General features: G+C 37.1%; 5 protein-coding genes across 6 annotated transcripts; 2 read left to right on the top strand and 3 right to left on the bottom strand.

Annotated features, from left to right (window-relative positions):
• The first annotated feature begins 729 nt into the window (after nt 1–729).
• Nucleotides 730–3,338, top strand: LOC137726865 (pentatricopeptide repeat-containing protein At3g14730). The gene has a single exon (XM_068465820.1). The coding sequence runs from the start codon at nt 882–884 to the stop codon at nt 2,763–2,765; it is 1,884 nt and encodes a 627-aa protein (XP_068321921.1). The 5' UTR covers nt 730–881; the 3' UTR covers nt 2,766–3,338.
• Nucleotides 3,339–3,981: 643 nt separating this feature from the next.
• Nucleotides 3,982–5,979, top strand: LOC137725281 (UDP-N-acetylglucosamine transferase subunit ALG14-like). 2 transcript variants are annotated; one of them, XR_011067481.1, is made up of 4 exons: nt 3,982–4,524; nt 4,638–4,697; nt 4,817–5,065; nt 5,565–5,979. XR_011067481.1 is itself a non-coding variant. In XM_068463916.1 (3 exons), exons 1-3 carry the CDS (start codon nt 4,087–4,089, stop codon nt 4,991–4,993), a joined length of 675 nt encoding a protein of 224 aa, XP_068320017.1. In that variant the 5' UTR covers nt 3,982–4,086; the 3' UTR covers nt 4,994–5,539. The 2 variants fall into 2 exon arrangements, 1 of the variants encoding a protein (XP_068320017.1); XM_068463916.1 differs by lacking the exon at nt 5,565–5,979 and having other exon boundaries at nt 4,817–5,539.
• A 109-nt stretch (nt 5,980–6,088) lies between these two features.
• LOC137725280 (purine permease 21-like) lies at nt 6,089–7,942 on the bottom strand. Its single transcript, XM_068463915.1, has 2 exons — nt 7,831–7,942; nt 6,089–7,522 (listed from the first exon to the last, which is right to left on the bottom strand). Exons 1-2 carry the CDS (start codon nt 7,865–7,867, stop codon nt 6,378–6,380), a joined length of 1,182 nt encoding a protein of 393 aa, XP_068320016.1. The 5' UTR covers nt 7,868–7,942; the 3' UTR covers nt 6,089–6,377.
• Nucleotides 7,943–11,075: 3,133 nt separating this feature from the next.
• Nucleotides 11,076–17,234, bottom strand: LOC137725584 (protein REDUCED WALL ACETYLATION 3-like). Its single transcript, XM_068464317.1, has 17 exons — nt 17,029–17,234; nt 16,883–16,943; nt 16,150–16,241; nt 15,331–15,474; nt 15,179–15,235; nt 15,014–15,086; nt 14,444–14,602; nt 13,817–13,966; nt 13,477–13,732; nt 12,796–12,911; nt 12,626–12,712; nt 12,439–12,527; nt 12,231–12,293; nt 12,036–12,092; nt 11,795–11,891; nt 11,539–11,697; nt 11,076–11,463 (listed from the first exon to the last, which is right to left on the bottom strand). The coding sequence occupies exons 2-16, from the start codon at nt 16,913–16,915 to the stop codon at nt 11,542–11,544; spliced, it is 1,629 nt and encodes a 542-aa protein (XP_068320418.1). The 5' UTR covers nt 16,916–16,943; nt 17,029–17,234; the 3' UTR covers nt 11,076–11,463; nt 11,539–11,541.
• Nucleotides 17,235–20,947: 3,713 nt separating this feature from the next.
• On the bottom strand, nt 20,948–23,449 carry LOC137725820 (WRKY transcription factor 28-like). Its single transcript, XM_068464615.1, has 3 exons — nt 22,911–23,449; nt 22,553–22,699; nt 20,948–22,037 (listed from the first exon to the last, which is right to left on the bottom strand). The coding sequence occupies exons 1-3, from the start codon at nt 23,324–23,326 to the stop codon at nt 21,650–21,652; spliced, it is 951 nt and encodes a 316-aa protein (XP_068320716.1). The 5' UTR covers nt 23,327–23,449; the 3' UTR covers nt 20,948–21,649.

The raw sequence follows: 23,449 nt of genomic DNA, 5'->3' as shown, positions 1-23,449 counted from the left end.
AATTAACTATTTGTTTTTTGCATTTTTACTGATTGGGCTTTGGCTATTCTTATTTTGTTGGGCTAATTTAATGTGCTTGTACTGGATTTTTCTCTTTCAATGAAACTGCTTACTTTGTTTTCGACCAAAAAAAAGAAATATTTCTCATCATTGTCACATTTTGTGACTCTAGGATTTGGGTGCTGGGGATTCAGATAAATATCCATTGGTTTTGCTCCAGGGCGAAAGTCTGGAAAGAAAATGAGAGAGAGACGGAATGTAAAGAGTAACTAACTACCTATGAACTAATCAACAATCAAACGAGATTGAATCTGAATAAGTGAATGAACGAGCCAGGGATTTGTAAAGAGCAAAGGACTATAAAAAAAACACTACCCATAATAGGAGTCCTGGCTAGTTTGAGCTGAAAGACGAATCGAAGAAATCAAAAGAGCATGAAGAGGCACGATAGCCATCAACCGGAAGCAGTGCAGAAAGAGGCGGGGGTAGGCAGAACCCAAGTTGGGAAAAAGACGGGGTGGTATGAAAATGTTAATAAAGAATTGACGAAATTATTAATTATGGGCTTGAATTTTAACGGACTTTACTACAAATATTTACGTTTGAATTTTTTTCTCTATGGTATTAACTTCCGATTATCCTATAACAACGGAGATCATTAAAAGCCATTATTTTATGACATACGATAGTTAGGAATTGGAGTTCCTTGTGGTTCAATGCAACTTAATATTTTTCCGGAGAATAAAAGTCACCTGTAAAATCGCGATTTATGGAACTTGGAAGCAACGTTTTGTAAAGCCAAGGAATTTATTATTTCTAAATAGATAAATAAATATCTTTGCAAAAATTCATGGTGCTGTGATCAGACACCGACACTCCTGATGAACAAAGCCACCAATTTGTTCAGGAACCCATCTGTTTCTCTGCGCCTCAGCTCCTCCTTCTCGCACTCCGCCGCCCTGTCGCCTACTCAGCCGCCGCACGACCTCGCCGCCTGCATAGCCTCCCTTCAAGCATGCGCCCGCCGCCAGAATCTCAGAAAAGGCAAGCAAGTCCACTCATTTATGCTCGCCAATGGCTTCCTCCGTTCCCCTCTCTCCACCACCAGCCTCATCAACATGTACTCCAAGTGCAACCAGATGGACGACGCCGTTTCGACTTTCAATTATCAGTCTTTTGACCACAATGTGTTTGCTTACAATGCTGTCATTGCTGGGTTTATAGCAAACGGGTTGGGTAGGGATGGGTTCGAGTTTTATAGAAGAATGCGGTTTGCCGGTGTTGTGCCGGATAAGTTTACGTTTCCGTGTGTGATTAGGGGTTGCAGTGGGGTTTTGGAGTTGAGGAAGATTCATGGGTTGGTGGTGAAATTTGGGTTGGAGTTGGATGTGTATGTTGGCAGTGCTCTGGTGAATACGTATTTAAAATTTGGGTTGATGGAGGAGGCACAGGAAGTGTTTGACGAATTGCCTGTTAGAGATGTTGTGCTTTGGAATGCGATGGTTAATGGGTTTGCGCAGATTGGGCGGCTTGAGGAGGCTTTGGCGGTGTTTAGGATGATGGGTGAGGAAGGGGTTGTGCCGAGTAGGTTTACCGTGACTGGGGTCTTGTCGGTTTTCGCTGTGATGGGTGGTTTTAACAATGGGAGAGCGGTGCATGGGTTTGCGACGAAAATGGGGTATGATTCAGGTGTTGAGGTTTTGAATGCGTTGATCGACATGTATGGGAAATGCAAGTGTGTTGGAGACGCCTTGAAGATTTTTGAGATGATGGTTGAGAAGGATATATATTCTTGGAACTCAATTATTGCGGTGCATGAGCAATGTGGTGATCACGATGGGACTCTGAGGCTTTTTGATAGAATGTTAAGGGCTGGAGTTCTTCCTGATTTGGTAACCATCACGACGGTCCTTCCAGTGTGCGCTCATCTGGCAGCATTGATGCATGGTAGAGAAATTCATGGATATATGATTAAACATGGGTTGGAGAGGGATGTGAATGTTGACGACGTGCAAATCACCAATGCAGTCATGGACATGTATGCAAAATGTGGGAGCATGAGAAATGCTTATATGGTTTTCGATAAGATGAGGAATAAGGATGTTGCATCCTGGAACATCATGATCATGGGTTATGGCATGCACGGATATGGCAGCAGGGCATTGGATGTGTTCTCTGATATGGTTGAGGCACAAATTAGGCTTGATGAGGTTACATTTGTTGGGGTTTTGTCTGCGTGCAGCCATACAGGTTTAGTCAGAGAAGGGCGTGAATTCTTGAGACAAATGAAGTCGAAGTATGGCGTGGTTCCAACCATCGAGCATTATACTTGTGTGGTTGACATGCTTGGTCGAGCTGGGCATCTGGAGGAGGCTTATGAACTGGTGCTAGAAATGCCTATCGAGACCAATCCTGTGCTGTGGAGGGCATTGCTAGCAGCATGTCGACTCCATGGGAACCAGGATCTCGCAGAGGTCGCTGGGCAGAAGGTGATTGAACTTGATCCAGGGCACTCTGGTAATTATGTGCTGATGTCCAATCTTTATGTAGCGAATGGTCAATATGATGAGGTAACAGAAGTTAGACATTCAATGAGCCAACAGAATGTGAAGAAGACACCGGGCTGTAGCTGGATTGAGCTGAAGGATGGTGTGCATGCTTTTATTACTGGTGATAGAGCCCATCCTAAAGCTAACTTTATTTATGCCGAATTAGACTCATTGACTGCTCGTCTTGGTGAGATCGGATGTGTGCCTCATTTCTAGAACTTGATTTGTACTGAAGTCCAGCGTGGTGGTTCTCGATGGATATTTTCCCCATCTTCCCCGCAATACGCAGAAAACAAAACAAACAGGACAATTGACAACAGGAGTTACACCGGAGAGTGAAGAATCCATTTTTACTTGCATTTTTGGCCGAAATGATCTTGATCTGCTCTTACTTGGGGTGCAAGGTTGATCGCTGAACCGCAGAAGGGAATAATAGCTTGCTACACTTGTGAAGAGACGGAAATTGAAGAAGAGACATAAGAGAAACCAAAACTTATTTCGATGCTCTCATTTGGGGTGCTCTGAAACGCTATGCTGTGTTAGTCAGGATCGCTGAACGCTACTCGACCGTAGATCTGAAACACGAAATGGCTTGTGACTGTTTCGGCTCTGGGCAATGTTTAATCAGTGTTTGAAGAAAGCTGCATCACTCTCAGGACTTGACAAGCAATTCTTCAGAACATTATGCAAAACAAACAAATTTTGAGCCATGAACAGTTTTTACAATGCAACATATTTGTTTCTTTTTCCATTTCTTCTTTTAGAAAGAGCAAAGGCACTTTGCGAGGGTCGGGGGATATCTATTGTACGTAGCCTTACTTTTGTTTTGCAAAGAAGTTTTCATGATTCAAATCTGTGACCTTTCGGTTGCAAAAGGGTAACATTTTCATTGCTCCAACTTGTCCCCTTCTTTTAAAAAGATGCTAGCAATCGGCACATGCGCTCCACCTATGCAAAGTAAATTTATTTTTTAATTTACTATGACTTATCATTAATGAGCACAGATGAGGAAGAAGAGGAGAAAAGCAGGGTATATTTATTTTTTAATTTTTAAATAAGATATGTTATATTTACATGGTTGTGATGTTAGTATAGAAAACAGTAAAATTTGTGTTAGATGTAATTACTAAGTTGTCCACGTTTTTCATTTTTGTTCAGTTCTGTGAAGAAGATTAGAGTGGTAATTTGCTAGAGTTTTGATTGATATACAAGTTTTATTAATATGTTTAGTAGTTAGTTAGAATACGGGAAAAAAAATGAAAACTAAAGAAAATAATTTGTAAACTTTGAATTTTAACGAAAATGATAAAATAAAGAGTAAACTAAATAATACTAAAATTGAAAATTTTAATTTTTCGTTAAAATAAACATTTCCATAAGTTTTTCATTAAAATTTTCAAAAAATAAAAAAATTCCCGGGAATAAACCGAAAATTCCCTTTTGTTTCTTCGATCACTTCATCTGAGAGTCGCTTCCGTATTTTCCCTTAAAGTCCTCGCCTTTGACGGAAAGCGAAAGCCTTTCGATTCCCCAAAACATGGGCTGCGCCGTCGCAATCACTCTTGTAATCGCAGCCGCAACGCTGATCGTCACTCGGTTCCTTTACGTCCTGCACCGAACTGGCAAACCCCACAAACCCCGCAAACCCAGCAGTTCGAAAGGCTCAGCTCCCCAACCCCTCAGCACCCTAATCGTATTGGGCTCCGGAGGCCACACCGCCGAGATGATCAACCTGTTGTCCGTCCTTCAAAGAGACAGATTTTCCCCCAGGTTCTACATCGCCGCGGCCACTGACAACATGAGTCTCCAGAAAGCTCGACTGCTCGAAGAGAACGCCGATGAGAGTTCGAGCTCGCACTTCATGCAGATCTACCGGAGCAGGGAAGTGGGTCAGTCTTATTTCACCTCTGTTTTGACTACTTTGATTGCTTTGGCTCATGGGCTCTGGCTAATGATCAGAATCCGACCCCAAGTGGTAATCTTTTCGCCTTTTCAGATGTTCGCTATTTCGCATTTTCGCAATTTGTTTCTGTTGATATGAGACATTGGAGATCAAATTGTTGATGATCAATGCTGTTGGTGTTGCAGATTCTGTGCAATGGGCCTGGGACTTGTGTTCCACTTTGTGTAATTGCATTCTTATTCAAGGTTTGGATTGATCCTTTTGATGTTCTTTTCTCATATTTCTTTGTTGGGTCGTTGCGGTTTTCTGCTGTTATGAATTTCGGGACCTTTTCGATTAGTGAGGTGATATCGGAAATGTGCAGGTTGTGGGGATTAGATGGTCCTCTGTGTTTTATGTTGAGAGTATAGCAAGAGTGCAGAGGCTCTCCCTCAGCGGCTTGCTTCTTTACAAGTTACGGATAGCCGATCAGTTCTTTGTCCAATGGCCCCAGTTGCAGAAGAAGTATCCCAGAGCTCACTATGTCGGTTGTCTCATGTAGTTGATCCGATTCTGCTGCTGCTATACGTGCTCCAACGTCGAGGTTTTCTCAATGTCATGTGCACTTCTCAAGGTTTTTTTTAAACCTCTACAGTTATTTTAAATACAACTATAGTTGCCAGCATTTTTAACTTCTTACTAATTGAAGAAGAAACTGATATCATTGTGCTACGAGGATTGTGTAAAGATCGTTACGATATTTATAATCTTTCTTAGGGAATACTTGAAATCAAAAGTTATGCATAACTGGCTTCAACTTGTAACCTCATATAATTTAACAGTAATTTCATTCTAGTTTATCAAAACGCATCATTATATCTTTACCTTTTAGGCTGTGCAGTCCTCCCTTTTCTAGTTCACACTTCCACGTGATGATGTTCTGCATATATTTGGCACTCATAATGTTTCAAAATGTTGACGTTTTAAACTTTTCTGTACATACTGAAGGCATAGCTCTAAACCGGCATGTCAGTGATAAAGTCGGTTTGGTTATGTCTAATGTACATACCGTTTTTGACATTCAAACTTGAAGGATTAGTTTTAGTTGACAAAAACTCCGGTAACTACTGCAGAGAACAAAGAAACTGATGATAGCGTATAGACGGTGATACGCACCCATCGTGTAAAATCTCCGGGCTGAGAAGTTGTTGCTTGGTGGGGGTTTTTCTTAAACTCATGTGCATTGTCTTCTTCAGCTTCTTTAACTGGTATGAAACGCATATTTGGATTACCATGGAGGTGGCTTCATCTATGATTTAGTTCATCAATAAACTCTCAATTTTTTCTCTATAGCATATGAATATAAACGATCTGTCAAACTATTCGGTGTTTTTTCTTCATTCCTCCATTGCAGATGTGCGCTCTAATTCTACTGCTAGATAATTAACAAATATAAAGGGAAAAAACCGTCGAAACAATTTTCGGAATTTATGCAGAAGAACCATATGAAAACATGAAAAACCAGAAAATCTGTGTACATATGGAAATCTAACTTACCTACGATGTGGGGTTGCATATCTTGAGCCGTTCCCATGTCAGAAGTGTAATCTTAAACTGATATACCAGAGAGAGAGAAAGAGAGAGGAAGAGGAGGCAGAAGAAGCAGAGCTCTTGAGTAATATGGAAAACCTGAAATTCTTGCAGGTGATGGAGGTATCACTGTAAAGACGTTACAACACCGTTTTAAACATTTTTTGGAAAACATATAGGCTGCATCAACAAGCATCAGTCAGTATATATAGCTACTGGTATGATTTAAAACATGTTTCAGGCCGTACGAAACAAGATTAAAGTGGAAAGCAACAGCCTTTCATCAGGACAATTGGTAAGCTTGTAATTATATTCTTTTGCATGAAACCAGAGATTGATCTACAAAACAGACCTCTCTATTCAACCCTTAAAGCTTTCGAAGATTCATCATTTCCGGCGTTTCTATTCTCCGTCTTGGACTTACGATCTTCGATGTAGTGATGATACGCATACGAAACAAATCCCCAAATACCCAAAACCATGGCTATTCCCTTGATTCCATTCATTTTTTCATGGAAGAAGATCACAGCTAGAACTGGAACGGCAGGCAAACCCAAAGCACTTATGGAGTTGGAGAAGAGGGAAGAGGCCTCCAAAATCAAGCCTACTGCTCCAACAGAAAAGACCTGCCATGTTATTGCTGTCCATGTCAAATTCATCACATAGGATACCTTCCCTAGTTTATACCCCTCCATCTCACCCTTCAAATGCTTCCACTCTCCGCTAGCGAAAAGTCCGACCACGGTAAAACAGGTTGCAACCATATTTGGATACACTATCATGCCCACGAGCTCTCTAAACGTCTCCCTTTTTATAACCCTTTTGAAGGCAAGCTGAGTTAGGGAGAGCGTTAATCCGTATCCGGCAGATGCCCCTAAAGTGCATAGGAACCCAATTGCATACTTGACCTTCGACCCTCCACTTGGATCATCGCCTCCAGAGTCGTCTTCACCTTGGAACGCGAGGAGGGTGGAGGAGATGGTGAGGAGAACTAGAGAATTCACAATGTAAGCAGTGAACTTTTGCGCGTTGAGGAAGAATGAGAACAACGCGTTGAAGGCCAACTGAGATGCACAAATGAGGGAATAAGTAGACACAGGAAGGTAAGATAGTCCTACGGAATACAGGTAGCAGTCTAGGGCTATCAGTAAGCCAAGAGAGACATATACTGATGCGAGGACTTTGGTAGACGGTGGTTTTGATGGGATAGGACTACCTTTTGGGGTTGGATTATTTCTGCTTGCTGGGATAAAATAGTAGGGAAGCATGATAGGGAAGCCACAAAGTTGTACTACTGTCGCCAGCCAATTGCTTTTGGCGCCTTTGTCGTAGTACTGTTTCCCCAAGAACGTTGCAACTGACTGGCCGGCAATGACGAGGAACGAGTAAATGGCGATTCTAATCCACCAGTTGACGCCTCTGCGCCGCGGTAGCAGTGATCGGTCGGAGGCATCTGGAGGCCCTGATAAATTTGTTTCATCTTCTCCATTTGCTTCCTTAACTATAGCAACATATATTTACAAGGATCAGTATTAAGCTTAGGATAATAACAAGGTTGGGATTTTGTAGAATTCTCCCCCCAAAACCACCCCCAACTCGTAACTTTTATGACTTGCGTAAGTTGTAATAAGAACATAATTCACTTCTCGTAATTTGATTCACTTAACATGTATCAATCAAAAGTTCTAAATAGACTCGTTCGTAGAACAACTAAATATGCGGTCAAGAATTCCGGTACATACTAGATAAACTTTAATTCAGTTGCTATATATACTCAGAAAAGATCACATAGAATAGAAGTAGACTTACCCCCGATGCTGAGCTGAAGTTCTTGAGCTTCTCCCATGTCAAAGATGAAAAAACTCACAAACAATGGAGGGGAGAGAGAGAGAGAGAGAGAGAGAGAGAGAGAGAGAGAGGGGGGGGGGGGGGTCCTTGTTTCAGCTCACATAAATTATGTAAATGAAATGCATGCGGGCTACGACTCTTGTAATTTGTATTATTGTTGCTTTTTTTATATTTTTTTTTTGTATCCTCAGAAACGGCAAGCTACAGACAAGGACATCACATTCATGAAAAATAAAACGGACCAAATTGGATCACTCAACCTTGTCCGATATATGAATCTACCTGTTTTCAGGCGGCTGAGATTATTGAAAAAACTCTATGTCGACACTTCATTTTCTGGCTACGTGTGTGTATATTTGAGCACAAGAACTTCAACTCCTTTAAGATAAGTAGGATATCGGTGATCTAAAGTTTTCAATCTCGAAGATACAGTAATTAGCGTTTACTTACTCGAAATGAAGTGAAATATATATTCTCCTTTTGAAAGCTCTATAAGAATACCAATCGAGATTTTCTGCAAATCTCTATGTTCAGAGTCTATGGATTTAGAGATCTAGATCACTAATGAGAGAAATAAATTTGAACCCTTATTTTGTATGAGATAGACTGATAAAATGAACTAATAAGGATCATATGATCTAAATTGAACGATTCGATCTCCAAATATGTAACACAAAAATACGGTGAGGATCTTAATTAAGAATAGAAACCTCCAAATTTGGTCTTTTGTAGAAAGTCGACTAGTAGTTGATCATGTTCTGAGCTTCACTTTACCAAGTCAAGAAAAATCACTCATTAAATTCCAAAACAGCAGCTTCTCGCTCAAATCCTGCTTACTGCAACAAATAAAAAATCACAAAAGAAAGCTGCCAATCTTTGCTTCCAGCAAAGCTGCAATTTTTTTACGTTATATATTGGAGAAATTCAACCCTAATCATAATTTATCTTAATTCAAACAAAATTTCATAAAATATGCGTACCGACCCCGTTATTCCTCAATATTTATTTATTTTCATTCGACTGCAAAATAACTTTTGATTCAGAATAATAATAAATAAATAAACAAACAAGTTTTGATATTCATTAAATCATGCGGTGTCAGTGACAAGTCAAGGTCCACCCTTATCTTCTTTCTATTAAAATTTCAACAAAGATAGGTACAATTATTTGTAGTCATGGGTCCATTACATACTAGTTCATCAGCTGCTAGCTAACTACCTGGACACAAGATTATAATTATATGTATCATAGACCTTAAAACAGTAGTAGGTTAGTTTAGGTACGTTTGACGAGTCTTACAACCATACAACAATATACGACAAACATTACATACTTAATTTTTTTTTATTAAATAAAATATATTTGTTTAGGTATTGAATTATTTGATGTTAAACTTGATATATGCAAAAATGTTAAAAACATTGGCAACGTTGAATGCAGCATTGAAAACACTGGCAGTGTTATGAATGCTCACACAGATTTTCAATGCCCACACAAAGTGATATTGACTTGGGAGATGAAGGAGGATCGTACTTTCAAAGATGTGTACTGTAAATTTCAAAATGTTTGTCTGGAGTTGCTCTATAAATAGAGCACTCCGACTACAATCAAGATACAAAGTAAGAAAGAAAAGATCAATAACATTAGTATCTATTCATACCTCTTTTATTTGTCATCCTCTTGTGCTATAGATACAGTTTAATATTTTACACTTGTTTCGCTCATGTCACTAATAAATATTATCTCTCTAACTTTTACCTATTTATAACAAAAAACAAAATCTCTTCAACTATTTGCATTTGTGTTCTCACCTCTTGGACTTTTGGGTCATCAAGGTAGTGCTAATAAACACATGAAACAAATCCCCAAATGGCAAGTGGATTGGAGAGGAGATGGACCAATGGAAGTTTAAAGGATGCCGCAAGAATTTGCATATTTAGCGCCTGAGGTCATTTAGGCTTCCAAAACTGCGTTTTAAGTCCTGTAATAAAAATCAAACTTTTTGTTTGTCGTCCAATCACTGTTCTAAAAATCTCTGCTTAGAGTCGCCTAGACGCTAGGCAGTTGGTCATCATCCCGATTAATACCTAGGCGTTTGAAAATTAAGAAATGATGCTTAAGCCTATTGAGGCACCCGCCTAGGTTGCAACTCACTTAGACAAAAAATAGATAACTTTCATTTTGAATTTATTTTTTTCAATAAATTATAAGAGACTTGTTGAATACTTAAATGAACACATTATAGGCTTGTTCCCAATGTTTTCATTATGTTCCAATACTTCATAATATATATGTCATTCTATTTTGTAGTTTATGATGAAATTATATATATTTTAAGTATAAACAGACATTTATTTACATAAAATATAATAGATTTACTTAAATCCGCCTAGTCCACCTTGGCACCCACCTAGCCTTCTAGGCGCAAGGCCCCAGCCCGCTACCCGACTAGCGCCTAGCGTATTTTAAAACCTTGCGTCCAATTAATGTCGTTTTGCTTTCATTTAATTTTCTAAGGCCTCTGAATTACCCTAGGGTGTTGTAATCAGGTTATTTAAGCCATTGGCTGACTAATATTGTAATCATCTTGAATCATTAATCAAACAAAATCCTTTGGAATTTTTCCCAAAATCTGATGGCTCTAGAATTCATTCTTCGAGGGCTTTCGTTGGTATCCTGATTAGCTTCATGCTGCGTCACCATTGCCTTAATCCCATCCATTTTGCCATGGAAGATAATCACAGCAAACACACAACATTTATGGCATTGGAGAAGAGAGGCTATGCCTAAAAAATCAATCCCACCATACCAACACCAAAGAGTTGACATGTTGTCGCTGACCGTATCAAGTTCATGACATAGGATACCTTCCCTAATTCGTACCCCTCCATCTCACACTCAAACCCTTCCACTCTCCGCTACCGAAAAGTCCCACCAAGACGGCGCAGGTTGCAACGAGAGATTGGTACGCTATCATATCCATCACCGCTCTTGGTACGCTATCATATCCATCACCGCTCTTGGATATGATAGTGTACCAACCCGATTGCATACTTTGCTTTCGATCCTCCAGTTGGATCGTCTGTAGAGTCGTCTTGGAACACGAGGAGGGCGGAGGAGAAGGTGAGGAGGAGGTTCAAGTTCGAATTTCCCTCCCCCGATGATTGAAAAAATAATATCTTAATAATCATTTCTTCACAGTTACGTCAAACAGATATTGCACTGCTCATGAAAATTTGAACTTTGACTTATAACAAACAACAAATCTATGTCGCAGAGATCTACATTTTCTTCAGTGATTTAACAAAACTGTGGGACAAAGAAAAAGAAGGTACAGAGATCTACATTGTTGCTTCCTGCTTCCTGCTCCGGCCAAACTTTCCAAAGCGAAATCTAACATCCACATCCAAGCTTTCACACGGCAACGGAGAGTTTGCCATTCTCGAAACAAAAAAAAAAAATGTTGAAACGCAAGCTTTGCAGGCTATATTCGCAACCGACATCTTCCAATTCCCTTATTGAAGTTCTTTCTATATATGCACATCCAACAGGAAACATCTGCATTACCCATTTTTGGGTCTTGAACGGTTAAGCCTGTAGCAGTAAAACTCGTTAATATATGGAATTATGAACAAATAAAGAGTGAGCGCATAGCAGAAAGGTTCTTACGGGTCAATGAGGAATCTGAACAAGAATGAACGAGACAAAATACAAACAAGTAAATATGGCTGCCCCGGCAAGAAAATTATGAAGCAGCCTTTGGTTGTCTTTGGTGGGTACAAACACTGTCTTAAGTGTATTGGTTAACTCAAAAATCCGATGAGATACCTACAGAACCAAGTCAACAGAACAGCAGATGGAAGATGAGAATTTGTAAGTACCGTTGGCTTGCAAAGTTTTAAGGGCTAAATGAAGATTCTCTTACCAAAACATAGATGGCGGTTGTCAGCATGAAGTTGAGCAACGGGTATTCTGGAATGACAGAGAGAAGCCACTTAGGCTGTCCATTAGGTGTGTTTGTTCTGTACGAGAAAAGGAAAAGTTTCGTGTAATTCTATATGAAAATAAGGCATTTGTAAAGACTAAGAAGCATTCCATTGGTCAAAAAACGTATGGACTAAGTGGTCATAGTTAAAGAAAAATAAAAAAATAGAAGTGTCACGTACCTCAACCAGATGTGGAACTGTGAAATATAGGTCTCCAAAGTAATCTTCCCAAGCCACCTAGCATTACAAAAGTGAAATTGTACACAAAATGAGTCAGCAAAACCTTTCATAAACATGAAAAACCACTTAGGACTGAACAATTATTAACCCTACAAGAGGGACTGCTGTGTTTGACTCTCAGATAAGAATACATACGCAAAGAGAGTCAAAGAGACACCCCGCAACTGCTGAGTAAAGTTCCGCAAGCATATATATACACTGAAATCACAATAAGCAGAGGTGATGGTAAGTCGCTAATGTGAACTGAAGAGTAAACGACCGAAAATTGTGCCATCTGATAAAACTCCTAGAAAATCATTCTGCTTAAATTGAAAAAGAAAAAAAAAAGTTTTATAACACTCACGTTATAGGAATCCAGGATGTGTAGGGGTGCAACTTGTTGTATGAAACCTTGTCCAGCTTGTAAATATATTCATACCACAGATACCCAACCTAACAACAAAGAAATAATGAGCATGAGATCAGATTACAAGATCAAAACATTTGCAATTTTTTGTAAGCAGATAACTGCCATAAAGGATGAAACTTACAAATATAGAACTGGAAAATATTCCAGCTTTGATTGAGACTCTCCTTCTGGTATCAGATTCTTCCAATTTCTCCATCCATTTCTCCACCTAAGAGATATTACGTTTAAAATTTCAGTAGTTGGAGTATCAAGAGAGCAAAAGCAACCAGATGTAGACATTCAAGAGATTACATTAGGATGATAATAGGCATATATCATTCCAATGATCCAAATGTAGCGATCAAGTCCAGATCTAAAATGCCATTCATGCAGACGATGGAGATCTGGTTTAGCAGGATCAGTATACCCTGCACAGTAGGAAACAAAGGCGATAAGTTTGAACAATGCATGAACAGTAAGAAATTCATGCACAGAAACAAATCAAGAATCACATATCAACCTTTTCTTCGTCTTCTTTATATAAAGAATGTCAAATTAGTTTAAGACCTATATGTACAAGCGGGCCTTCTTTTTTTTGCCAAAACCTCAAGCCCCTTAACTTGAAAGTATTTGAACTGGTCACCTATTTAAAGTTATTCAATATTCATGCATATATATATATATAAATAATTCACAAGAGGATGACCATCTTTTATTGGTTATAAACTATTTTTCATACAATATTGGCCAAAGGTTCTAAGTAATGAGCCTGTCCAAAAATGAAAATCGAATATCAAAAAATAAAGACTCTAGGATGAGTTTGATTAAATTTTATCAAAAAGTCAGAATCAGAAGAACCACCATGCTGAAAAGATGAAAGCTCTTGAGTTTTCCAACTGTACTTTTTTTCTTTTTTTTTTTGGGGGGTTGAATTTCCAACAGTGAAAAACATAATATAAATAAAAAACCAGAAAGCCGAATGGGGTTACTCACCCAATAAGAATGATAAAGGAAGAAAGACTATTTCAAATACTCCGGGTATTTCCCAAATCAAGATAACCGCAAGAAAGCACCCGAGAATCTTCAAAGCCATCACTGATCTGATCTCATTGTACTTGCTAAAGATGCCAAGGGCTCCATACACCATAAGAGTATACAGAGTGTGCATTGGACAGATGTAATAGAGCATATAGTCATTGTTAAGAACAATACAGCAAAACGCCACAAAAAAATTCAGCCGCCACATCATCTGCATTGTACAATAAAGAATACAAGTATTTCAGTACTCCCCAAGGACATTTGTGAGAATATACTGCCCAGAACTACATTTTACCTGAGCAAAGCGGGCAAGGCTAAAATCCTTTCTAATGTAGTAATAGGAAAAGTTTCCAAATCCAGTCATCCAAACATAAGCAGCAATAAAGACACGTATTGCATTGTAAATCTCACTTGCAGCAAAGTAATGGTACATTAGAAACAGGACCTGACAAGAAGCAAAAAAGATGAATTAGACTCATAGTACATTCATAACTAAATATTATAAACAGTGTAGTGAGCGCACCAAGCTTTATATATAACAAAGTTTGATGTTCAACTGGAAGAAAACTAAAGCGTACCATTGTAGGTTTTCACATCAAATCTGATAAACTCTAAATGAATAAAAAGCCAATCAAATCTACAGATTTATCTAGCATATAGTATCCAAATTTAAGTTCAACCGATAATGAAAAAATCAAAGGATGACACATGCTTGTTCCAGTTAGACAAGCATGGATGGTTCATGGTTATTATGTACAAACACCCAAACAGTAAAAATAACAGTGGCAGGTCACCACGAGTATAAGTTCACAGTTCCCCACCTAAAACAAAAGAGAGAAGAAATACCAAGAGCACACAGTTCTTCTTTCCCAAAGGAAATATCTGTACCCTAAAAGTGATGATCTTGGTAAAGAGTACTTGCCTGCATCCACCCCTTCCATTCCTCAGTCTGATGCCGATTTAGGTAAAGAATGGATTTTCCAGAAAATGCTGATCTGTCAGTATGTTTCTTCAAAGATGTCATTGCTGAAACTATGACAAGGATAAGGTACAGGAAGATGAAAAGATCCCGATTGTATTTCTGTTCAAAGAAGAACCACATAATTAATCAATTTTACAACAAAAAACCAGTTTATTGTTCTTATAGTAAATATCAGCATGTGATCATCTGAATATAAAAGAAAGAATTTTTGTGTATATCAACGTTGGAAAATAGTAACACCAACATCTTAACTTTTTCTTTAATAGAAGCCATATAAAATATAGTATCCTTTTATATCAGGATGTGAAATGATGAGCCAGATAGGTGAACTCAGGGCACTTAGGCAGAAATATCAGTGAGAACGAACGGACAACGTGGAAAAAGCTAATAGATTAGAACCTTTGATGTGCTGATACACATTTATTATCATGATACTAGCGTCTGTGCAAGTTGTCCATATAAGTAACTAGTGGTAATTTAAGAATACATTCAGGAAGCAGACAAATGTACCTTCGTAGAATCTCCCAGTATATTTGTGCGGTCACATATGTAGAAATAGAATAGAATTGCACCAAGCTCAGACCTACAATTGGCATTGAGTGCAATATAAGTATAATATAAATAAGAAATCTGACCCTGCAAAGATACATATTGTACTAATTAGTAATTACTCACATCACTCTAAGAGTTGCTCGGTTTTCAAGTAAAAAAGAGTCATCCATTGTCAGAAACCTAGAAGTTCATGAGAAATGGAATGTGAGAAAGACCTTGAAAAGTAAAATCAACACAAAAATTCAATGAAGATACTGTATATTATGGATGGTAACCTGATCAAGTTTATTTTGATGGATGAACTATCAAACTTTGTAGATGCTGATCTTGAAAGACCTCCTTCCAGCAAAACAGCTCGTTCATCTTCCTTGATTGTCTCCTTCCCCAACTCAACCAGATTAGTATCTGTATCTGAATGACTACAATAGGATAGAAAAAACTTAGTTGTTCCGCATTAGAGAATATTGGCTCGAAATATCATATCTTTGAAAATCCTTGTATCTCATTTCTAATCAAAGACATATCTAGAGCACCATTACCACTCATCCAACGTACTCAAAATACTTTTAATATCCACATTTGATTTATGTAGACTAGTTGGGTAATGATCGTTGAATAGAAGTAATCACTAGTTGACCATATTTATAACTACGTTCTGTTAAACACTCAAAGTGTGCTTGTTTATTCATCATTATCAGAATCCCTTAAAAGTCGGTGCTTTTCTGTTTTCTTCCTTTATTTTAACGAAAAACCCAAAGAGACAAGGGTTTCACTTGGACTTTGTTTGTACTAGGCTTGATTTATCAAGTACCATAATATATGGCCACAAACTCTGCATGAGGCCTGGGTGGGCTCCTTTCGATTGAAAAGTGAGGAGGTGAAAAATAAAAGCACTCCCTGTCACACTTATCTCACAGTCAAACTATGCGAACTAGGGAAGCCAGCATTACTGTATCAGCTAACAGAATAGAATATAAATGAAATATTTAACTCCATATTTCATATTTCAATAAAAGGTAAGTGGAAGCATGTAAGTTGATGCCAATAAAACAAAAGACCAGTTCATATTGCCACTTTGAAGGTAAGGAACTCACACTTTAGGATGAGATGAAGATTTTTTATACTCCAAGTACTCTGAATATATCCATGTGACAAAAACGGGGATGATTCCAAGCAAAAACGACACCTGGGGAATGATATAGAAAGCTTCAATAAATTTGCTCATTCATTTAGTTCTTACATTATTGATACCAAAACAAGATCTTTCATAACGTTTGAGACAGATCTATTTAACACAGGCTCAAAAGTGTAGCTAGTTTGATTGCATGTCAAGCATTTAGAATTGCACAAAAGTCCAAACACATTGAGGCATTGCGTTTCCCATGCACCAACAGAAATGTGAGTCTCTTGGTTATGATATTACTAGAATAAAAACAAGATCCTTGATCTACTTGGGTAGAAAATAAAATATTAAGGATTAGTTGAACAGAGCCATCGTTGTACAATGTTGCATTTTCTTTGTTACCAAGATACAAGATTTACTACTCCAAATAGGGCTTCCATTCTATGAGCTACTATAACCCAACCAGCCACTACAAAAGGCAATTCCATTACAAAATCACGCAACTTTCTTCGGATCAAGAACTTAAAGAACAAAGCAATTTCTTATTGTTCAACAAAAATTAAAAACCAGTACTTCCTAACATTCACAGATCTTCATCAGAATTGAACAACTACAAATCAAACTAAGAAAATGAAAAAGTCTAGGAATTCAATCAAATCAGCAGAAGATCAAATCACATAAAACAAATTAACAGTCTTTGCTACCTGTCCAGGTGTAACTGGCCCCGCGTCCACCATTTTCAAAATCCCCAAATCAGGCTCCGAACTGAAAAACCCAAATTGAAATTCAACAAAAAAAACAGTAGCAGGAATGGGAAATACGAAGCGTAGATCGACGCAGAGAAAAGTACCTAGTCGAAGGAAGTTCAGAGACTGACTACTCTATCGAACATTGGGGATAAATATGAAAACCCTAGCTGAAGATCGAGGATGAAGAAGAAGAAGACGCTGTCGTTTTAGGCTGTTGCTTGAAGAATAGGGAAAATGTCGGAAGGAACGTCCCTCTCCAGTGAAGTTTGTTTTTCCCCAAGCGGTTGGTGGTGGTGGTGGTGGGTTGTTGTGGTTTAGTTGGCCTTTTGTTTTCTTAACATAATTAAAACGTAATTAAGTTGGTAATTTAATTATTAGGTGATAATTGCGATTTGTTTAATGTTTAGGATTAACCTAATTAAGACAATTATTTCATGTTCAATAACTACTAATCTTTGACCTCATCATTGACTAGATTTCCTAACAGAAATTTGAACAGATAAATGTTAAGTAACTTGACTCTTCATGTACTTTCTGTCATCTCATATTTATTTTATAATATTAGCATGAAAATTGACGTTAAATATTAAAATGACAGAGAGTACGTGAAGAATCTCACTTTTGAAAAAGTCTCATTATCAGAAATAAAGAATTAGCATTTCTCTTACTAGGAATACGGCAAGAAAAACAAAAAATGAACTTGAGAGAATAAAGAATGAGGAAAACTAATAAAAATGACCTGAAAACTTTGAGTTTTAATGATAAAGACAAAATAAATGGTAAAATAAATAGTATCATGATTGACTTTTTAGTGTAAAAATATAGTTTTTCGTTAAAGTGAACAGTACCATGAGTTTTTCGTTAAAACTCTCAATGAATGAGCATTAGATCAAATGCTCTTCTGATTGATCTAATTTTTGGTTTTATGTGTATTTAATTATAAATTTTAGAATGTGATTCATATAAATTTTGATTTTTTATGTGTTAGTAAACGTGATGAAGTTAGAAATCGAAAATAATTTTGTTTCCTCTCATACCTACTTTAGATGGAAGAGGATCATCTTCGGATCCACTTTGTGGGGATCTTAAGGATCCTCATATCTTAGTCGTTCATCGTATATCTTGTGGTCAGTTTTCGTCAGATACTATTTGTGTTTAATTTTAAATAAAAAAAAGTTAAATGCTTTTCTGACAGCATAATACACGATGAATGATTAAAACGTGAGAATTCCTACAAAGTAAATCCGGATGGGATTCAATTCCATTTTATATGTAAACATATCATTACTTTCTTTGAAGTAAACGTCAAGAATAAACTTTCTTTATTTTATGAGCACAACGATGCCAATCTATACATGAGTATTGTTCAAGAAGAGAGTATTTTTGTCAGATATGTAAAATTGGCCGTCTAAATGAAGCAACTAGATCTGTGCTAATCAAACATTAAATAATTAAGTTTAAGGTGGCATATGCTGATCTCCGTTTAGGTTTTGTGCTATCAAACATTAAATAATTACTAATTAAGTGCTAATTACATGGTGATGATTGCTCCCGGCAGAGGTCCCTCTAGGGATCATGCACCTTTATATACCAAACATTTTTTTTATTTGTTAAAGCATCCGTAAATGAGATGTCAAATTTTAAACATAATGTTTAAATTTATAAGCTTATGTGCCACTTTGATTTTTTTTGAAAAAATTTATTCTCAAATTTAAACCGAAGATCATTACGTTGTTTAATTTTCATAATTGCAAAAGTATTTTTAGAACAATAATAATTAAAAAAGTGATAAAAAAAAACATTTACTAATCACTAAAAATAAATTTTGAATTTGATAGCAATTCACATCATGCAACATAGGATTTGGCATTACAGTTGGAAAACACTAATGCTGCCTTTTTTTACTGTTATTGTTGATGTGAATATTTTGACTTCTTCTTTGGAGATGCTGTTAGGCGATCCATGCAAAATGATATAAATTATATAGTCTATATTGGAAGAAAGTTGGCTAGGTTTCTCCTTTTACTAATGTAGGATTCTTTTACCTTCACATCCTCACACACTCCCTCACGTGTGACGAATTTCAAGCTAAACACGTGGATAACACGAATTGAGTGACGTGGAGCATGTGTAGCCGTTAGGCTTCACACGTAGGTCAACCTACTATGATACCATGAAAAAAGTTGGAGTTCTATTATTAAAATCAATTGGCAATATATGGAGCAGCCCGACCTTTTATAAGCCCTTGCAAAGTTCTTTTTTTTATCGATGTGAAACTCCTTTACTTTCACATCGCCACAATATTAAATAAACTATATCTTATAAAGTTATATTTATTTATTAAATCAAAAAATTAAGAAATAAACAATATTTTGCATGAGGTGCATCAGTGCATGTATTTTTTTTTTTTTCCGACAAAAGTGCTTGTTATACATTGATTCAAACATTTTATATGATTATATGGTATGCATGTAAAATCAAAGGTACGCTCGCCCAGCTTTAAATCTTTGTATTTTAACTTGCTGCAAGGTTTTCTCTAGGATTAATGTCCTCTTTTGCTGGGTGGATCGGGAAAAGACTAATCATCTACGTTTCCGATCATGCTCAAACTAGATTGAATTCAATCATAGCCAATGCAGTTTGCAGCTACACACACACACACACATTTGTTTGACTTAAAAGTAGGATTGCCTAAACCAACTGAGCATGAGGTTTGTGACCTAGTTAGTTAAAAACATTCACTTATGTTCTTGAGATATTGAGTTCAATTCTCCATTTCTAATATCGTATCAATCAGTGGATTCACTGGTCTCAGACCATCATATACGAAAGGTTTACATATGTATATGCTAATTGAACGTGTGAAATATATTAATTTCAAGTACAAGTTGAAGAAGTTTGTTCATCGTGATGGTTCAGTTTGGAAAATAGTGCTAACATTTACTTGATGGAGGAAAATTAACACCACCACCACCCTAAGGCTGAAACACAAGTGAATTTCACAACGGTTTAAAACCTTATAGGCCCATTCCTTATGGCACGAATAGATCTATTTTCTTCCACTCTTTGTAGCAAATCAACTCAATGACCATTCGAAGACTGACCACAAAATTTCAAAAAAAAAAAAAAAAAAAAAAATCTGTCTCGCAGTTCCTGACCCATCCTGACATTATATATGATCATATTTATCATATTAGTAATAGGATAATGCCTGTGTTTCATTTATGGGAACATATTTGTCCCCTCATTTATAATTAACGTATCTTCATCATACAAACATTATAATTTAAACTGTTCATTCTCTTTATTATCATTTAAAGATCGTATATGGGGTAAAAATATATAAGAATTAAATCATTCAATTTGGAGACCGTTTGGCCATTCATATGCATTAAACTAATCAATGGTTAATTGATAACAAGTAGCTTTGGCTTTCATGGCCTTCACTTTTGTACTGTTTTTTTCTTCGTTTGAATGAGAATCTCTGTCACTTACATACAAAAAGGGATAATACTTACATTCCTCCTTTGGGGAAGGAGCTCATTCCCCTTACGAAAAACATGTCTTAACCGTACAAATTTCATAATCGGACTCGTTCAATTTTTTTATCTTCATTTGACAATCATCCTTACAAAAAATCATTTTAATCGGAAATCATTTAGTCATTCAAATGTATGAGAAAATCGAGAGGTAGGTATCAAATAACATATTCATGATGAACCATCCATCTGTTTGATATGTTTGGATGATTAAAAAATCTCGAATTTGAATGATAATTTTTATAGCAGTGATCTTCAACAGAAGATTAATAAATTGAACGGTTTCGATCGTTATTTTATTTGATCAAAGTAAACGTTATTCGCAGATAGAAGGATATGTGCATCATCACATACAGATGCAAGTATTAAAAACATTCATCTTAACATAGTTTCACTCACAAGCGCCAAAATGGTTAACGCTGATCCGATTCAATTAATCATGTTTGACATGCATGATCATGTGAACCGTGAACACCGTATGTACTACGAGAAGAAATTATTTGTTGGAATTGCGTATAAAGAAATTATTCACCAAGTTATACAGAAACAAAAAGAAAACTAGTATATATTCAACTCAATAGAAATCCCACCCTGCTGCATGAAAGTAAGGCTGCACAACAAGGATTTTACATCTTAAACCGTAAATAAGAAAATCTTGTTGCACCACTTGCAGTAAGACATGCAAGCATGAAGCATGCAATTCTCAATTCGCATGCACTACGTTCGAACCACTGTAAATAAACTCAACATCTTACAAATCCACTTAACTTCAACTAGATAGAAGCAGTTCGAGCTAGCAAATTATCTCCAAATGGAAGACCGAGGAGAAAAAAATTCCCACTTCTGGATGATGCCATCTTCAATGGACTTATTTGTACAAGGACAGTCCAAATTAATCTTACACACCGAGAGATCGGAGAAAGAACCGAACTTTCTCTTTGACGATAAGTGTGTAGGATAAGTGCTCTACTGCTAAAGCTATCAGTAATTTCCGGCTCATAAATCTAAGTGGAATTCAAATGATTAGAAGTGAAGGGTACGTAGTATCTGCTACCTAGCTAGCTCACTAATTAAAAATATCAAGGATCGATGATCAATCAAGGTCATGAGACTAGCTAGTATATATAATAATTAATCGTATCTACAAATTAACGAGCTAGAGATCGATCGAGAGGGAGATCATTCAAGGCTCTTGTTTGAGGAACATGGAAGGAGCAAAGTCCTGCAAAAGTCCATACTGATCAGCAGCTGCATGAGGCAGTTGATATTGCTGCAGATGATGATTAGGGTTTCGTGACGATCCCTGATTAACATTGCTACTGATCATGTATTGGGGCATTTGAAACAAGAGTTCCTGAGGAAAGGTAGAGCTCGGGCCACCAGCAGCCAAGTTCGACAGGTTTAGCATAGAAGGTGGGAACAATGCCGCAGCCGCATTTCCTCTTAGGTTTGCTGGAAGTTGGTGGTTGTGCTGGCCTTCATATGTCGTAATCACAGTAGATGGGTCCTCGTACGACCTCTCTACGCGTTTCTTGACCCCGCATTTTTGTGTCGTGCATCGGTAGTAGCTTCTACAATGGAGAACCGCAGTACATATATAATTAGAGAGTCGTGCTCAAATCAAAATTAATTTGTTAGGCTTTTTTGTCAAAAAACTTTTTTCAGTTTTACTACCAAACAAATTAAGAAATGGCGGATTAATTGATTAAAAGGGTTCTTCTTGATTTAATTTAGCTTCATTACCCAATACACAATTTGCGAGATATATTAGTATATAGGACTAATATTTGGGATCATATATAACAAATTAGTCAACCTTTTTTTTTTTTTTTTGGAAAACCAAATTAGTCAACCTTTGGTTTTAGTGATTAGTATGTCCTTTGCATGACTTTTTGGCACAGTTTGGTGGAGTAAAATTTAAAAAATAAATTAAATCCTTGAAAACTATAGCACATGAATGAAACAAACTAATCAACTTTCGAATATATTGCTTATTTTTCCTGTTTAAGGGTTTTTCTTGGTGGGTTCTTTTAAGTGCAAACAAAGAAATAGCTAGGAATTAAAACATTATATATCCATTAATTACCTTGGAAATGGACTATTTTTCACAGCTTTTTGTCCATATTTTCTCCATCTGTATCCATCTTCTAGATGATCAACCTCACTCTTGGTCATGAAGGCAAATCGTGGCTCTTTTTGCTTTTTCTCTCCCTTCTTTTTTGCTGGTTTGCTCCTGTATGGTCATCAAATATATCAAACATGATCAGATCAGGTATATGTGCATGTCATTAATTACCCAGACTAATTTTTTTTTAATTGATACGAGCGATAGGGGAGATTCAAACTCAGGACCTCAAATGAAAGAAGAATTACTCTTAACCAACTGAGGTACAAACCTCCTTGCAACCTAAGACAGTATTAATATGTATTCAGTTCAAACTTACACTTTCTTAGAGCTATCTCCATCTTCTGATGACCCTTTTGGCTGCCTATCTTTCTTATTCTTACCACAGTCCTTATCAGCATCAGCCTCAGCTGAAGAAGAAGACACTGAAGAGTTTGGCGTCAAAGGAGTTTCACCGCCGCCGCCTCCAAGATCATCAACAGCGTTTTGATTGCCTTCAACGGATGAAAATAGTGCTTCAGATGTTGAAGATGACAAGCCAAAAGCCGTGGCAAGTGAGTTATAGTCCACAGATCCTTTCGAACACTCTGTGAAGTTCATGTATGAAGGATTCACATCAAACCCTTGCAAATTTTGGTGGTCGTTGATGCTGACCATCCCACCATTGAGGTGTTCATGAGCTTCATACTGAAATAGGTCATGGTAGTAGAGGTCTTTAGGTTCATGATCAGACATGGAAGAAAGAAGGGTTTAGACAAGGGAATTAAACTATGGAGATTGGAGGACTGCTACTCTTTGATTCAAGACTTGAAATTTCTCTCTCTGGATATGGTTTGGTTTGGAGAATACAATATATAT

The sequence above is a fragment of the Pyrus communis genome, chromosome 2 (genome assembly GCF_963583255.1).
Source record: "Pyrus communis chromosome 2, drPyrComm1.1, whole genome shotgun sequence".
In the NCBI taxonomy this organism is placed as follows: Eukaryota; Viridiplantae; Streptophyta; class Magnoliopsida; order Rosales; family Rosaceae; genus Pyrus; species Pyrus communis.
Note: the sequence above shows the minus strand (reverse complement) of the source record. Positions and strands in the feature narration are given on the sequence as shown.